The sequence below is a fragment of the Hyperolius riggenbachi genome, chromosome 3 (assembly GCF_040937935.1).
Source record: "Hyperolius riggenbachi isolate aHypRig1 chromosome 3, aHypRig1.pri, whole genome shotgun sequence".
Lineage (NCBI taxonomy): Eukaryota > Metazoa > Chordata > Amphibia > Anura > Hyperoliidae > Hyperolius > Hyperolius riggenbachi.
In genome coordinates, this window is record NC_090648.1 from 197,802,538 (window position 1) to 197,821,295 (window position 18,758).

General features: G+C 42.4%; 1 protein-coding gene across 1 annotated transcript in view; it reads right to left on the reverse strand.

The window, feature by feature from the left end:
* The window catches only part of MYO1E (myosin IE), a 208,078-nt gene that overhangs the window by 137,152 nt on the left and 52,168 nt on the right, over positions 1-18,758 (reverse strand). The window contains exon 2 of the mRNA XM_068275534.1: positions 4,496-4,639. Within this exon, the coding sequence (XP_068131635.1) occupies positions 4,496-4,639 (144 nt within the window). The remainder of the gene's footprint in view (positions 1-4,495; positions 4,640-18,758) is intronic.

The following is an 18,758-nucleotide window of genomic DNA, read 5'->3' on the forward strand; positions in this document are numbered from 1 at the left end:
CCCTCTTGATAAATCATTTGTACTATTATGGACTTTGTATCACTGGTAGACTAGATGGAACACAATTGATTCAAAGTATGAAATAAAATAATTTAAAGTGTACCTCAACTCAGAACTTTCTCTCTGCTTTTAAAGATAGGCCACTGCATGATAACCTTTAGGGGGGGGGGGGGTATGGGGGAGCCTTCATTACAGTTTATGGAAATCCCAAAAAATCCTGAAGTGTTGAACTCCTGCACATTCCTGGGAGCACAGAAAGGGTTAAATAACTAAAATGAGCGGAATATGAAGGCTGCCATATCAATTTCCTTTTAAACAATACCACTTGCTTGGCAATCCTGTTGATCCTCTGCCTCTAACATTTTTAGCCATAGACCTTGAACAAGCATGCAGTAAATCAGGTGTTTCTGACATTATTGTCAGATCTGACAAGATTCTGATGTTATTCAGATTCTTCTGCAGTCAAATAGATCAGCAAGGCTGCCAAACAACTGGTATTGTTTAAAAGGAAATAAATATGGCAGCCTCCGTATTCTTCTCACTTCAGTTGTCCTTAAAGGGATTCCGAGCAGTGCAGAAACTATGGAAAGATGCATATCATTTTAAAGCTCTCTTTCTCCTCTTTCCAATGATATATAAACCGCCACCCTGCGCCTTTTAGTTTTCGCTATTTTCGCGATTGAAATTGCCGCGGCCGCGATTTCAATCACGGAAATAAAGAAAACTAAAAGGCGTAGGGCGACGATTTAGGTGTCGCCAGAAAGAGGAGAAAGAGAGCTTTAAAATGATATCCATCTTTCCACAGTTACATTGTATTACACAGGCCGACTTTTTCTGCTGAATGGAGCTGCTGACACTGGGGAAAGTGTCGTCCTGTGAAATACAAGTAACTATGGAAAGATGGATATCATTTTAAATCTCTCTTTCTCCTCTTTCTGGCGACACCTAAATCGTCGCTCTACACCTTTTAGTTTTCTTTATTTTCACGATTGAAATCGCGGCAAGAGCTTTAAAATGATATGCATCTTTCTATAGTTTCTGCACTGCTCGGAGTCCCTTTAAGGCTACTTGCACACTAAGACGTTGCGTTAGGTGCCACGTTAAGGTCGCATAACGTGCACCTAACGCGACGCCTGGTTCTCTTCGTTGTGGACGTCAGAGTGAGCCGCGTTGTGCAGCTCACTCTGGCGTCCGTGATGCCGTGATGCGTACTCTTGTGCGCATGCGGCATCACGTGGTCCCGCCGGCCAGTCACCGCACAGAGCGGCCGCTCCTGGAAGTAAACACTGCACGTCACAACGTGCAGTGAATATTAATTAGCCATGTGCCTGGCCGCTCTCCGCTCCTCCCCAACATGACTGCGCATGTGCAGACAGTCTAACGCGGCTTAAGCCGCTCTAACGCCGTAGCATGCTGCACTTTCGGGAGAACGTGCAGCGTTACATGTAACGCAACGTGGGCTGTGTGAACAGCCCACTTGTGTTACATTGCTGTGCGTTGGGGAGCGTTACAGGCTGCACTAACGTGCGCCTGTAACGTCTTAGTGTGTAAGCAGCCTTAAGCTTCAGAGTTTACTTATTATCACATTGCTGTCATGACCCTGCTGTCACTTGCTTAGCTGCTGTGACAATATAATTTATCATTCTATGCTGAGGAGCTGGCAGGTAGCAGTGTGTGTAAAAGAGCATCAAATGGATGTCTAGAGAGGTTTTTACCTATTGCTACTTTGTTGTTGTTTTAGGCTTAAATGTACTGATTTAATTTCAATACAGTGACATGTAGATAATCAAGTCTAATACACATGCAATGCTTAAGTAATGATTTTTATTATATTGTGACTATTATATAATATATGTATTATACAAAACATTATTTTGCTGCTTTTTATTATTGTCACAATTACAGACTTGTTGGGATAAATAAGATGCTCCTTTGACTAATGTACCATCTGATGTTAAGCTTCAAATGTGGGTAAGGAACTTCGGCTCATGGTTCCCACTGGCATACCTAGGTGAGTCCTTGTGGCCTACTCAAGTCTGTCCAGTGATGTCTTAGTGGCCTACCTGAGTCTGTCCAATGACATCTTCTCTTATGCGGCATAAGTGAAAATGTACTTCCACCAAAACACTTGTGGCAAAAAACCCATAGCCCTGAGTATTAACAGGAGTAGATGGTTTATACTTCCAGTTCAATGCTGTGTACACATCTTACCAGTGGCTATTGAAAATCCACTTTCTGTAGATTAGCAACTTCTTGTTTATTCAGTCATACAATGTCACAGCGCCAGGATTTATGCTGTCTCAGGCAGTCAAGCAATCCACTGTTACTCCACCTCCAGAGATACACTCAACTCTGCATACTTCCTGTGTGACTCGTTTCACCGGAAACAGAAAAGCAGAAAAAAGTCTCTCTCAGTGGGTAACGGTAACACTTTAATTTTCCATACAAGGCACAATAAAATTGGAGTAAAAAGATCACTTACATCAAGAGGGTCCTATGCCAATATAGGACCCCCTCCGGACATATCGCTTCCCACCCTTGTGGTACTAAGGACATGCACAATCGAGCACTGGTGCCCAGCCCGCTCTCGTCCCGACTAGTTTCGGCCTTCCGCCGTCATCAGGGGATCTTTTTACTCCAATTTTATTGTGCCTTGTATGGAAAATTAAAGTGTTACCGTTACCCACTGAGAGAGACTTTTTTCTGCTTTTCTGTTTCCGGTGAAACGAGTCACACAGGAAGTATGCAGAGTTGAGTGTATCTCTGGAGGTGGAGTAACAGTGGATTGCTTGACTGCCTGAGACAGCATAAATCCTGGCGCTGTGACATTGTATGACTGACTATTCGAAAGGTGAAAAGGATCTATCCTGGTCACGGCAGCGGAGGTGGCTGTCAAGAAGTGGTTTTGCCAGCAATCTTGTGGAGCGCCTTTTTCGCCTACTTTCCTTGTCAACTTCTTGTTTATACAGGTTATTGGCACTCACTCACCTACCGAAAGTTATTTGCACTACATGCATCACTTCTCTCCCAACAAAGTCGTATACAATATCTACTTTGTACAATTATTACAGTGAAAAAAATGCATTTACAACGTTACTTATAAACCAGGTGGCATTTTGTAATATGTTCTATTCTTGCTATGTTGCTATAATCATAAAGCAAAGCCTTATAATAATGTGAATAAATGTTAACAAAAGGTTGATGCCTATACATGCACATCAGGCGCATGATACAGAACTAGCAGAAGTTTGTCCGTTCACGAAAAGCTACACTAAGCTATTCTTTTCAAACCTAGTAGGGATAAAAATAATGAAAGGGAGGCTTTGATATGAAAGGAAACACAGTTCCAATATTGGAATCTGCTGAGTGGTCTGCTGGACAGTTTACACTTTTTAATTTGTAATACATTTTTAAAGGTTACATAAAATAATTCAATACCGCACCATACAAACATTTTGCAGCTGTTCAAATAATGCAAGCTCACCAGTGTGTAATAATAGTGTGATATGTCATCTGTTTAAGAATTGTAAAACCAGTGTGCCACCGGTACACAGAATAATTTACTATAGTACTGTTAAGGTAGGTCTACAACAAAATGATCTCCGAATGTGTTGGTTCTCATACCTTACTGTAAACTGCTCATGTGTCACAGGCATCCATTTTTAAGACTCAGGCTAGTTTCAGATATTATGCGGTGTTAAAGGAGAGCCCAGGGCAGGATGATCTCACCACACCATGTCTCCATCCATATTACACTGCAGCTAAGCACACCAACACGGCAATATGTGTAGCGCCGTCTCCCACTCAGTGAAGTACTCCATGCTGGACAGAAAGTACCTCGATGAATTACCTGTCACTCTACGCATGTTGCACTGCTACCGTGATCAGTCGTTTACTCTTACCCAGTCGCCATAGACTTGTATCGCTGCATAATCCGTGTAGTAGGCACGGATCATGCAACAACACACTGCAGAGTTTACAGTGGGCTTGCGGCGATTTCTCTACTTCCATCACACCTTATCGTGTCGCAATAGTTTGTGCGTGGCGTGCCGTGTAGACTCTTATTTGCCATCTCTTGAGTTATCTTTCCAGGTAAGCTGGGTGATCTAATCTCTCAACATGTTCTGGGACTACTTGAGTCTCCCAATACTCAGCCTGTGCCAGACATAACTCTTGCAGGAGATTTCGGGACTATTTGTATAAGAGGCCTAAGCCACCTAAAAATGCAGTTATCTGCACACACTATTGTATCCTACTGTATATAATAAGAGACAAGTGTTCCTGTGTACACCTGTCTCTGTGTCCCTGGGTCCGTCCCCTGGGTCTATCTATACTATATATTACTATTATATACATTACTATACTATATACATATAGTAACTGTAAATTCATAAGAAACCTCCATTTTCCAAGTAGCAACAACAGTGTTATGTCAGTTTACTTCAGCTTTCTTCTTTCAATTAAAACATTGTGAACAGAACAACATAAAGGATACAAAAATAAAATCATCCATGTATCTTTTCTTCAGGTTCTCCACTATAGAATCTTCTGTGATTTTGGAAAGAAGGACCATATCATCCACCCCACTGTGCTTAACATTGTGGCTCTGCCAGTGGTATCTATAATGCCCTTTGCTGCCCTGTAAAGAAAGATAAAATGATTTAATGATAACAAAAAGTTACATTAATATAACCACAATCAAATAATTCCTGCCAAATTCTTTCAGATCTGACTTCATACTGCTTCATAATGCTTGAAGAAAATCAGCATTAACTCCCCAAAACAGACTGCTCTTCCATTTCTTCCTGGTAAGAAGTTTTTTTTACTCTCCACAGTATTATACTTATAACCAATGGTACAGCCAGAGAAATTTTTAAGCCGTTAGAGATCACCTTTTTTTGTAGAATTCAAACCTCCTAATTTTAGAACCGGTTCACACTTAAAAAAAAAAAAAAAAAGTATCTGTGGGATAGGATACGTTTTTAAAGCTCTGCAGAAATGCAGGAAGCGGATCCTATGTTAAAAATAGGACCAGTTTCCACTCGTGCAGAAACCCGGATCGCAACACGGATCCATGTTGCATGGAATGAAAACGCAACGAAGAGTCTGGATTTGACACTTTTTCCTGGACTGGACGGGAAAACGTGTCCTATGCAAGCCTATGAGAATGGACACTGTCTGCTCTCACTAGGCTAGACAACGCATCTGTGTCACCCGTTTCGGCTGCATCCCGTCGCCGCCGTGACATCATACTCACACATCCTGCCGTCCATTACGGCTGCTCGGTCCATTCTGAAGATCCCGGAGGCCGACATTGGGCTGCAATACACCAAAGGGAATCCTCAGCAACAGAGAGAATTCTCATTGGTTCATGCTGAACCAATGAAAATTCTCCCTGTTGCTAGGCAGAATTGACCTGTTGCAACCTATGCAGAACCATGCTTTTGCTGGCCTCCAGGCTGTGGAAGGGACCGAGCGGCGGGACGAGCGGTGGTGGAGAGACAGGTGAGCAGCCGACGCATACGTATCGACGTCATCAACATGCGGAATGTGCGTAGGCATCCAGATCAGATCCATGTCAAACAGATCAGTTTTTCTGAAAAAAACGGATGTATTTAGCACAGATCTAATCTGGAACCGGACAAGTGTGTACCGGCCCTTATGCAGCTTCGGCTTATTTTCAATCACTGATCTGGACAAGCATACAGCCTGTGAAGTCTTAAGTCATCAGATACCCTAACGTGCAGACATGTCTAACAGCAAATAAAATATAAAAGCCAAGGAACTGCCCCTGCTTTAAACTGCCTCATCTGCACTGGGTTTATAAACCCTTGCAATAGGGAAATAAAAAATTATAACACAGGCAAATTCTAAGTAGGCTTGCTGCTGTATGTACCCAGGTTTAACTCACGTCAAATGTCACTTCAGGTATGCTTTCAGCACACTTAAGCCAGATAAAAAGAAAGGCTCGTTCACGTAAGAAAAAAAAACGCTGTGCACAAGCGACTTCGTTCTAATGGACATGCATGGACTGCACTAGTGCTCGCATGGTATAAATGCGCTTGCACAAGGTTGAAGCACAGCCACGAGAAACAAATTTGACAAACTTTTGTCAAATCTGTTTAGAGGGACCTAGCACTAGAACAGTGCAGTACACGAGCATCCGAGAAGCCTTTGGACTATTCAAAGTCTCCCCACTACCCAGTTAATTATCTCATTTCTCCCTTTTTTTTTAATTTCAGGTATGCATTAAAGACTATAGTAAACAAGGCGGGTGATTTTGCGATGCGCCTGACCTGGGCGCTGCCATAGACATAATGTTATTACTTTAGGTCTATGGCCACGCAGCAGTTCAGTTCGGGTGCTGGACCCAAAATTACTTCATGGTGTGAGTTGCTACGACTCAGAGGGGGAATAGTAAATAACAGCGCATGGAATTTCAGCAGTAGCAGGGTGAGCCATCATTCGGCTCACCCTGTGCCAAAGTGACCGGGCAGCGAAACCAAATGTACACCTATTAAACCATAATTAATTCCAACTAATTGGATAATGAATAGAAGAGTATTTTCAAGAATACAATGCACACCCTCAGACTTTTCCACAAAAGGACAGCTTCACCCAAGTCTGATTTCACTATTGTGTGGCACTGGTAAGGTGAAACAAGACTCAAACAACAATTAAACACAGGGGTTTCATCTTCTTAGGTGTTCTACAGTCCCTCCTGCTCGGTAGAACCTTTGTAAATCAGGCACAATGTATGGCACATGCTTGCTGATATATTACTGTAGTTCTGAGTGGACCTATGTTTAAAGGAACACAATTAATGTTTTTTTCAATTGAGATAGGAAATGTTTACGAAGTGGTGGTGTATACATTTCACTGCTTATCTGTTTGTTTTCGGTTAATAAAGTCCTTTCATACTTCACTGATGGCCAAATCTGATGACTACCTAATCATGGGGGGAGCGGTTCCCTCACACTACATCTGTGTGTGAGAATGCGCTCACTGGCAGCTGCCTGTGTCTCTGACTGAGCTGTCTGCAGAGAGCAGAGGAACTGTATCTCATGCACAACATAAACATTTGTAATTGTGTGTGAAACCTGACATGAAAGGCTTTTCGTATACGGCACCTTTGCAAATGAAACATTCCAAAATCTACAAACAATGAATTAAAGCTTTTTACTATAAACACACCTCAGCACAGCACAGTCCTTTCCTTGGGAAAATTTTCCTCTAATATGCTTCAAAACATCTCTTTCCACAGTATACCTCCACCACACCCGATAAAAAAGGGACTCACCCTAAGTTGGTCTGTTTGTGCCTTGGGGTTATTCTCTTGTCACCCCCGACCACTTCGATATTTATGCCTTTTTTTGGCATCCGCTCAGATCCTCCGAACGCTGTTGCCACCTTCCGGGTACCGCCAGGCGCTACCTGGAAGGTGGTAACAGTGGGCTGTACCCGGAAGGTGGCAACAGAGTGCGGGGGATCTAAGTGGACGCCACAGAGGAGTGGGACAGCTGTGCACGCGGCAGCCGGTACCAGCCTCACGAGTGCTACTACGGGGAGAGCCCTCCAGTGGCCAACGAAACGGTGGAGAGCCCGTCCAAAAACTCACGCTGTTTTAATACATCAGAGATTATAAGTGCAATGTATTTTAGGAATAAATATTTTTTATACAGTATTGCGCTATGTTAAGCATTTCTTTGGAGGTATCTGCATATACTAAGTAGAAGAGGCTAAAAGTTGAAAGCGATTCCTTGCAAAAAGGGCATAAAGATCGAGGTGGTCGGGGGTGACCAGGGAATAACCCCAAGGCACAAATAGACCAACTTATTGGTCTCTTCAGAGGGCGAGTCCCTTTTTTTATCGGGTGTGGTGGAGGTATACTGTGGAAAGAGACGTTTTGAAGCATATTCGAGGAAAATTTTCCCAAGGAAAGGACTGTGCTGCGGTGTGTTTATCATAAAAAAACTGTGGACTTTATTGCACACATAGCGCACTGCCTATGGCTGAAGGGGTGTGGTTGATTGATCTTGTGGTGTGCGCGGCGTTATCCAACTGTGTAAATGAATTAAAGCCTTTGTCTCTGAAATATAACATGAAAAGTAGGAAAATGTTTACACAGCTACTTAGACATTATTTGCACATTGTCATTTTAAAACACTTGGGGCTTGATTCACTAAGACAAATAGCATGCTTTACCCGAGTTAACACTCCTTATCACAGTTAACACGCCTTATCAGAGTAGCATAGCAAGCGCTACGAACTTATGCCTGCTAATTGGCAATAACTAGAGCTCCACTCGTCCTGCCCTGAGCCCCTGCAGGTTCGTAGAGCTCGCTATACTACGCTGATAAGGCGTGTTAACCTTGATAAGGCGTGTTAAATCTGATAAGGCATGGTATTTGTCTTAGTGAATTAAGCCCTTAGTTTGATAGTGTTCCTTTAAGTGTAGGTGCATTCATATTCTCTAGACTGAATGCAAATTAATCACACTGACTAGATTTTCAAAATCAAATTTCTGCTCTAAGTTCTGAACATTTGTGAATGAGATTCCATTTTTTTCTGAATCTACAAAATGAAAGTGTGTGATGCTGGCATCTTTTAATCTGGCAAGTACACATTTATCTCATTAGTACATGCTTATGCAAACCACATTTGATGAGAAAAAATTAAAAGAAAAGTATTCTGTGACTGATCTTGAAGTTCAAAGAGTAACAACACTTAAGATTACACAGAATCAAAACACAGAAGGCAAACAGAAGTAAGCTTATAAAGTAAAACAAGGGCAAACAGTTACAGACGTATAACATAAAACAAAGCTTACACATGGCAGTGCTCACATGCTTTATGAATGTTCAGGAAACCAAAAACTCCAGGCCAAGCCCACCCATAGTGGTGGATGATGATGGCAGCTGAGCAAACTACCGACTTCTGATGTACCTCTTAGATGGTAAAATCTCTCCAGTGAAGCCTATAGTTATCACCTTTTCTATCTATTGGCACAAAATATTCTGGGTAAAATATACAGTCTAGTCACACACAACAACAAAAACAAATAACATTTGTAAAGCGCTTTTCCCCCGCTTTTCTCCCATGAATGAATGAAACAATAACACTATAGTTTCAAGCCTCAATGTAAAAATAGAACCTTTGATCAGTTAAATCTGACTGAGTGAGTACTGAGAAACTGTAAAATATATTATCTGGCTGTGCAAACAATGCTGACAGCAAAAGAGTGCCATCCAGCTCAAAACAAATGATTTATTTTTGGTAGAAACTGAATGAACCAAGTTTTACGTCACACTGATATGGCTGCTGTGCACACTTCCCAGTACACCAGTTTACACAAATGCAGCATTTTCTTTTTAGCTTAGTTTAATTTATTAACTGAACAAGATACAAATGTAATTAAGCAAATTGAAAACTCTAGCTCTAATTGACACATCAGGGATGCAATAGCTTGTTGGTGATAACTAGCTGTAAAGCACTACAGGGATAACACAAACTAATGTTACCTAGATAAAGTGCAATGTGTTCATTGTTAAGATCTGACCACCTGGAATTAATCCTGCAGGGATTACAGAGACTTGAAATTAAACCAATGCATAATGCACAATTACAATAAAGCACAGACTGGAGAATTATATAACCGTTATCTGTTACCTGCAGCTATTTCCCTTTGGGTCAGCATCTATTATTCACTTTTCATCATCTCTCTAAGGAGATAATTCTACATTGGGGAGGAAAACAGGAGGAAATGCTGCTGATTAAGTCTAAAAATAAAATGGTGATGATTAACTCTAAAAATAAGGATTCCGGTGTGATTTACAAAAGGATTAACGGTTTAAGAGTTCTTGTGGCTCTATGAATCTTAATAGAAACATAACCCATACATTAGCAGCCTGAAAAAGGTTTTGATTTACCTATTCAGCACGTTGAAATGCCCATAGCCATAACAACATGTCTTGAAAGTGTAACTGTCGGGCATTAAATCAAAAATGTATTATTTTTATCTGGTAAACAAGTAATATGGATGCTAACCAGGCAATCCAAAAGTTAAAATATCTATTACTTTTCTTGTTTATAAATGATCATTCCCCAGTTTACCTGACTCTTATTTGGTATGTTGCCGCACAAAGGAAGTTGCAGAGCATGCTGGGTTGTCTTTTTTTTTTTTTGCTTCTTTATTTCCCCTCAGACTTAACGAATGTACAGGAGCAAAAAAGGACAACCCAGCATGCCCTGCAACTTCCTTTGTGCGGCAACGTACCAAATAAGAGTCAGGTAAACTGGGGAATGATCATTTATAAACAAGAAACGTAATAGAGATTTTAACTTTTGGATTGCCTGATTAGCATCCTTATTACTTGTTTACCAGATAAAAATAAAGGATTTTTTAATTTTATGCCCGACAGTTACACTTTAAACAGCAAGCTGGCAATTTTTTGTTCAATAGTTGCCACCAAGCAAACTTAGCTACTAGCATTGTAGACTATTGTTACCTCTGGACTTGTTTTGATAAACCTTCCCTAGATAGGTGTGCAGTAATGAATGGAGAAAGCCAATTCAATGTGAACTGGCACCAGCACACAACTACAGTCAGAGGTTTGAAAAAATAAAACCCAGTGTATAAAATTATTGGTAGATGGTAATGTTGTTGTCAGAGCCAATGATTGGCAGAGTGTATCTGAGCATTTCATCCAAATCTACTGCTGTGTATATGGCTACCCTACAGGCACGTTTCCACTAGCGCAGAAATTGGTCCGAATCCGCTGAGATTCCGCGCAGGCAAATCCCGCAGGGAAACTCTGCCATAGTAAATAGTGGTGCCACCAGCCGAATCGCTTGCTACAGTGATTTGGCTGACATTGCTGTCAGTTTTAGTGCGAGTGGCAGTGAATCCCTTAGCCATCCCATTATGATCTTCCCACCCCGGCCATCCATGAACCTCACAGATGTGCATGTTACTGTTAACCACACTACCATTCGCCCTACCTCTCAAGCCCGCTGTCTGGGTGTCACCCTGGACTCCGCACTCTCCTTCACTCCCCACATCCAAAACCTCACAAAGTCCTGCAACTTCCACCTTCGTAACATCTGTAAGATTTGCCCTTTCCTGACCTCTGCCACCACCAAACTCCTCATCCATGCCCTCATAATTTCCCGCCTTGACTACTGCAATGCCCTTCTGTCTGGTCTCCCTATAACTCGAACCGGCGCACTGAAATCCATCATGAATGCAACAGCCAGAATTATCCACTGCTCCTCCCATTGCTCCACCACGGCGGATCACCTCCTTGAATCCCTCCATTGGCTTCCTATCCAGTCCAGAATCAGATTCAAGATACTGTGTCTGACCTACAAATCTGTCCACAAAACCTGTCCATCCTACATTTCCGATCTTACTCAGAGGTACACACCTAGCCGCTCACTCCGCTCTTACAATGAACTTTGCCTAACCCATTAGGGCAGCCACCTCCTTCAACATCTTCAAGAAGGCCCTCAAAACTCACCTTTTCACTCTGGCCTACTACCCCTCACAAGTGCTCTAAACCCACAGCTAAACTCTGGTCCCCTACCTCTCGTGTCCTTACCTCTCCCTCTAGATTGCAAGCCTTTGGACAGGGTCCTCCTCCTTTTGTGTCCTACCTGATCATGCACCTCCATTACGGTGAACCCATGCTATGCATCTGAGTGAACCTAACTTGCCTAATCTCCATGCTCCCCTCCAGTGACTGACTAAGCATTACCTTGTACTCATACTGTGCTGCATGATCTGGTCTTTCTTGTATTCCTGTATTGTCATTTTGCTGTATGTCACCCCTAAATATTGTCTGTAACCTAAACTAATGTCCAGCGCTACGTAATATGTTGACGCTTTATAAATACAATAAATAGATAGCCATGCATGGCACGGCTTCCAGGATTCAGCTGCGTACTTGCAGATGAGGAAGTGCCGGTCTTTTAGGGCACACGGCGGCTAGTGTAAATGAGGCCTAAAGCCTTACATTAATAGGCTTGTGCCACTTAAAACTAGAATTTGTGATCATTTTAGGCGCCAGCCTTGGTATCTGTACTATACTTGAGAGCTGGTAATCAACAGTGCTAGATTTTTTTCTAGCGCTCATTGCTCTCCGTTCATTAAGGCTGAGATAAGATGAGGGAAGGTATGCAAAAAGGTGACTGGATATTATGGTGAGCAGTAGAGTGTTTTGCTGTGTTAGCAATCAGTAAAAGCAAGAAGTCTTAAATCAGGATGCTACCATTTATTGACTAACTTAAGAGTAAAGAAGTAAGCTTTTGGCTCATAAGCCGTGTTCAGACTCAATTCCAGTCTGAAGAAGATAACTTAGCCGAAAGCTTACTCTTTTTCTCTTCTGTTAACCAATAAATCGTATTACCCAGGATTCAAGTCTGCTTGCTATTACTAGTAGAGAGGCTCGCCCGTTGAGCTAGGCCCCCGTAATGCACGCACAACTCCTCATCTTGCTTAAAGGACTTACGAGGCCAAGTATACAAAAAAAAAAAAAAGTTAGCTACCTGGATCAGCTTGTAAGGCACGGAGGACGCCGTCCGCGCCCTCCGTGCCATTCCGCCTGGTCCCTGCTGAGCCCGGGTCGGGCTCCCCAGCCTGTACCAAGATGGCCACCGGAGCTGGCCGCGGCTGCGCAGTCCGCATAGCCGCGAGTGCGGCTGCGCAGCTCTAAGGCCAACCCCCCGATCCACGCTACTGTTACGTAGATCGGGGGGTTGGCCTTAGAGCTGCGCAGCCGCACTCGCGGCTATGCGGACTGCGCAGCTGCGGCGGCCATCTTGGTACAGGCTGGGGAGCACGACCCGGGCCACGCGGTCGGGGACCGTTCGGGGGGCTGTTCAGCGGCGGGGACCAGGCGGAACGGCACGGAGGGCGTTTTCCGTGCCTTACAAGCTGATCCAGGTAGCTAACTTTTTAATTTTTTTTTTGTATACTTGGCCTCGTAAGTCCTTTAAAGAAACACTGAAGCCAGTTTAAAAACGGCTTTTTACCTTTTATTTATTCGAGGCAGGATTGCCCCTGCTAAAACGCCGCTATCCCACGGCAGAACAAAGGGGTCTTTACCCCCCAAATCCCCCCTACAAAATCCACTACTTTCTTGGTTGTGGATTTTGCTGCTCATGGATGCAGAGCTTTCGGCTGCAGCTCTGCCTCCATGCGCGTCTATCAGCCATGGATCTCCGCCTCTCCTCCGCCCCTCTCAGTTAAGGAAGACTGAGAGGGGCGGATGGAGGCCGAGATACGGCCTGATAGACGCATGGAGAGGCAGAGCTGCAGCTGAAAGCTCTGCCTCTCACGGAAGCGCTCCCCGCAGTGTGCCCCAGGGGATTTGGGGGGTAAAGACAGGATAGCAGCGTTTTAACAGGGGCAAACATACCTCACATAAATAAAAGGTAAAAAGCGTTTTTTAAACTGGCTTTAGTGTCTATTTAAGGTGGCCACACACCGTACAATTTTTTAAATATCTGTTTAATTCAAGAATTGCAATCAATTTTTCTGACCGATTGTAACATTTCAAAAATATGACCAATGTACCACACACCGGTGTTAAATTTTTCCCCAATTATGATAAAAATTATTTTAAACTGAGAACATTGCTAGGGTGTGCATATTAATAAATTGACAAACATACACCATACAATCTTTATAAAAATTGAAACATTTCCAGTATTCCGGGTCGATAAAAATTGAAAAAAAAAATAATTGTATTTTACAGCCGAATGAAAAAAAAAAAAAAAAACTTTCGATTTTTTAGGGCGATCCGATCATAATTATCGAACTGCCGTAAAATCAGGTCATTTTTTTGTATCGTGTGTCGCCACCTTTAGGTTTAACAGAAAATCTTAAGCCTGCCGTACACTGGAAGGCGTTCCCAGCAAATCAATCCCTCTCTTATTGATTTGTGATCAGAAAGTGATCTATCACTGCCACACACTCCACATCAATTTTTAATAGACTTCAGCATGAAAACTATCAAATATCGATTTCTGCCACTACTCCAGATAACCCCCCTGCTAATACTGCAAACGGGGAACAGAGGCGCCAGCAGGGTAAAAGTGGATAAAACCTTTAAAATTTGCTTGGTGGAATCGGTGGACTTACCGCCATAAAGCAGACACGAAAAACTGTCTGTATAATATTAATCACATTATATAGTACCCCAAAAGTGCAACGCGTTTCGCAGGCCACGCCCGCTTCATCAGGCAATAAACGTGGGGGCAAACAGAATTTCAGCAGTAGCAGGAGTAGTGCCTCAGTCAGACTTCTACTGCTGAAATTCTGTTTGTCCCCACGTTTATTGCCTGATGAAGCGGGCGTGGCCTGCGAAACGCGTTGCACTTTTGGGGTACTATATAATAAATGTGATTACTATTATACAGAGTCTTTCGTGTCTGCTTTATGGAGGTAAGTCCACCGCTTCCTCCAAGCAAATTTTAAAAGTTTTATCCACGACCCTGCTGGCGCCTCTGTTCCCCGTTTGCTGTACCGTGTCCACCCCTTGTGGAGGGGTGATCTACCCCTTTACTGATCTACAGAGAGCGACTTCTTAATCCTGAGTGAGGACAGGTCTAATCTCTTCACCTGCCTATATAGTGGTTGCCTTTGTGGTAACCCACGTTTGTGAGTATACTCTTCTCACAATTTATCTTTACTAATTTTATGCTGAACATACTACACTATATTGGGCTCTCGATTTCTCTAACCTTACCCCTGCTAATACTGCTCTCCCAGGGCCCTATGCATAGTATTAGCACAGCAAAGTGCTCTCACTCACTTCTCCAGGTGGCACACTACCTCCTCTGTGCTGCCATCATTTCCTGGTGCCAGTAGTGATCATACTGCAAATACACACTCACATATGAACACCACCAGTTCACTGGGCCACTATAGGCATGGAGACATGTCAGCAGCATAGAGGAGGGAGTGTATCAGTTGGGAGAGGTGAGTGAGAGCGCTCCACTGTGCTAATACTCTGCATACGAGAGCAGTATAGCATGGGGACACCAGGGGGAATGTCAGTAATTGATTTTTAATAGATTTCATGCTATAATCTATTAAACAAATAGAGGGTTATAGAACCCTCTGTGATCAGATGTCAGAGGGTGATCTATGTGTTGGGCACTTTAGGATAAAGTCTGCCAGTGTATAGCACGCTCAAGTCCAAGCTCACTCCAAGCACATGCAGCAGAATGACAATCAATCAATAAGAATGATTGTGTGTGTAAATTGAACACAGCTTTACTGTAGTTCATTTTAGCAACTATTTTATTAAAACACTCCCACTGAGAAAGCAATTGTGCAGTAGGACTTTAAAAAATATCACATTTGTTTATTATTGAAGTATTAGAGGTTTACAAAAGTCTACTAGTCAATTTTCCATACGGCAACACTAAAAAAGCTGCCCATCTGTGTAAAAGATGTTCAGGTATTGTGTAATACTACCCTACACCGATGTATACAGTCTATAGATATCCTCAACTCAGCATAAAAACAGCACCTAACAACCATAAAGCTAAAAGGAAAACTGTAGCTCTTGGAGAAAAAGATTTAGAAACACTGTAAATATTTCCAATAGCAGCAAAAGAACTAGCAGTTGATTTCTAGCAGACGAAGAGAGAGACCACTTGTATTCTACCTCCAGTTATGGGCATGGAATTCATTTGGTGCAGCAATATACTGTTTGCCTACAGATGCAGGGCAGATGTCAGCATTCTGGTACGCAGCGTTATAGACTAGTGATGTGGCCTAGTGTAATTTCTTAAGCCTAGAAAACCTTTTACCAAAAAAAGGAAGAAAACTGTTGTAGTAATTCAACTCCTCAATACATTTCCTATTTTAAACAGCAGCTTCCTGCTTTTCTGCAGCTCAGGAATTCGTGGAATTTTTAGCACCAAGCGGAGCTTTCAAATCTGCAAGGCCCCTGCCCACAATATGATATTGGATTGTTCTCGCTGAAAGCTTCAGATCATAAAACTTTATTAGTATTATAAAGAATTCACAAAGCAAATCAGAGAGAGCAGCAGTGAAACGTCACATCTCTGGCAAAACATAGATAAAAGCAAAAGGAAGTATTCAGGACATGAAAATAATTTTAACCGTATTTACAGAACAAAGTGTAAATCGAGAAAAAGCAAATGCTTGTACCCATAACAACCAAAGTTCAGTAAGGCAAAAAACATGACATTCATCATTAGTCTGAGCAGGTAAAAACTTCAGTTCAATCCATTAGTGCTATAGAAGTATACCACCAGAAAAATGGTAGTGCACTAGGCAGTGGGCTAACTAAGGAGCTGGGGCCCTGCTGTAAGTTTTACATGAGGCTCTAAGCACTCTATTGATATGGACCCCCAAAAACTATCAAGGAAAGATGCAGTGTCAGAGAGGTGTAAAAGGTGGAAATAGCTGGCTACTGATTACCATTATTCAATGCACATTTATTGTTTATTATCAGCATAGCACCAATAAAAAGCGAATTAGATGGATGAAGGAGGGCACCTAGTGGGCCTTTCTGGTCGCAACCTCTACATCCCCTATTGCTACCTCACTGGCACTAGGCTAGCTATCAGTTAAAGCAGGAAGTTTTGTAACAGGATGATAGCCATCTATTGTCTAAAGGCGCATACACACGCCGGAAGCTCCGTATTCCTCAATGGAGGTTGCTGTCGCTAGTCCGTGTACTCAAGCGGACTAGCAACAGTTGCGGCTGAATTGCGGCGGCAACTGTCGCCAGGCGATTGAGCAGTTCAATCGCCTGACGACATCAACGACGAGCGACAGTTTGGGGTGCGCGCCCGTGCAACGGCGCATACTCACGGGCGACCTGTCGCCGCAACACGCGCGCGCCGCATGTTGCGGCGACAATTGTAGCCCGTGAGTATGGGCCATCAGGAAAGCTAATGCATGAGATAAACAAATAAGGACAGAACGTCATGAGATAAACAGATAAGGGGCCTGATGCAGTAAGTTGCGGTAATACTGCCATGCACAGACAGCGCACCCCAATATTACATTTACATCTGCAGAAAATATGAATGAAGATATTAGCATGATTTGCGGTACTCGAGTAGCTATTGTAATGCACATTACTAACAAGCTTTAGCATTAGTAATGCTTGTTACTGTCGCAATGGTCACTCTTCTTGAGTACCACAGGTTGTGCTAATAGTGTAACTCACGGTACTTGCTGTGGAAGTAAATGTAATATTGCTGTAATGTCCCACTTAGATCTGTCCCTCCTCCCATGAGACCCTCTTGTTCTCTATCTTGGTCACCTCCTCTCACTTCTGCATCCAGAACTTCACATAAGCATCACATCTCCTTTGGAACTCTCTCAGCTTGTACAGCACAAAGGCCCTGAAATACCTGTTGATATACTGATTGACTAAAACTTGAAAGATAACGTAAACGCCAAAACATTTTGGTATGCCAGCCACGTTAAATGGAGATTTCCTGCTGGTTCAATCCACCATATGGCAATAGCAGCTACTACTGAAAGGTCCAAATACCACAGTCAACTCTTCAAAAACATACTTAGTACATCATGGCCACTACATTTCAGTTTAAACACCGAGCTATGATATAGCCATATTTCTACCACAGCTTTAACATATTCCAGTTCAGAGTTTGCTTGTGTTGTGTTGCAATGTCACATTCAATAATAGGTCAAACATGACTTATGTGTACTCCTGAAAGGAAAACAAATGTGGTCACAACAAAACTGCAGCGTCTAGCTGTATAATGTTCTTTTTTTATCCACCCTGTTTTCTTCGGTGCTTTATCATAGCTGCTGTTTAAAGTAAAGTGCGGCAATCTGCTTTTACTCAAAGTGCCTGGGATTACTTTACAAATATGAGAAATAAATTATACTGCTGACTCATTATCAGCAGATCATGTGAACTCATCAGTTTACAGAAATGAGAGAAAAATAAACCTGTTTTTTTCCACTGTTTTTTTTTTGGTGCATTTTAGGACCTTGCATTTGGTTGGATTACATAGCTTATTTAGCTGATACGCCAGAATAATAAAGACAGGTCTATAAAGCTGTATAGTGTATGGGTACAGGAAACAGCTCACAAAGGGTGGAGATGTAAAATACAAACCTGTTTTTTCATCGCAGCATGTGACTTATTAGATTTGCCTTTCACAGCAGGTTGATAAATTAAGATGATGGCATTTTTCCAACACTTAAAAACGGCTAATAAAATAGTATTTATGAACAGAAACATGAAACATTTGTTTCCAACTCAAGTCATGTGAAGAACAGCATATTGCAAAATGATAAACCAAAAACTGTGATGGAAAACATACTAAAGTAGGGGACTGCTCTCATCAAGAGCAGAGCACACAGCTTAGCCCTACCTTCTCTCCAAGGGTCACGTAAATTTGGGCACCACCATGGGCGCCAATGTAAGAAGCTGCTAATAGCAGCTACAACAGTAAAGCGCCCAATAAATATAGCGGGCATTGGGACCGCCTGATATAGAAATTGCGGTTACAAAAAGCAGGCGCCCACTATTTATAGCTGCAGTTTCTATAGAGGCACCGCTATTTTGAACACCAGGCTATGATATAACATTATTTCTAGTACAGCTTTAATATTTTACAGTTCAGAGTCTGTTCGCCTGGTGTTGCAATAATAGGTCAAATAAGGCTTAGGCTTTATTTTTGGAAGTAAAACATGCGGTTAAAACAAAACTGCAGCTTTTATCTGGATGTAT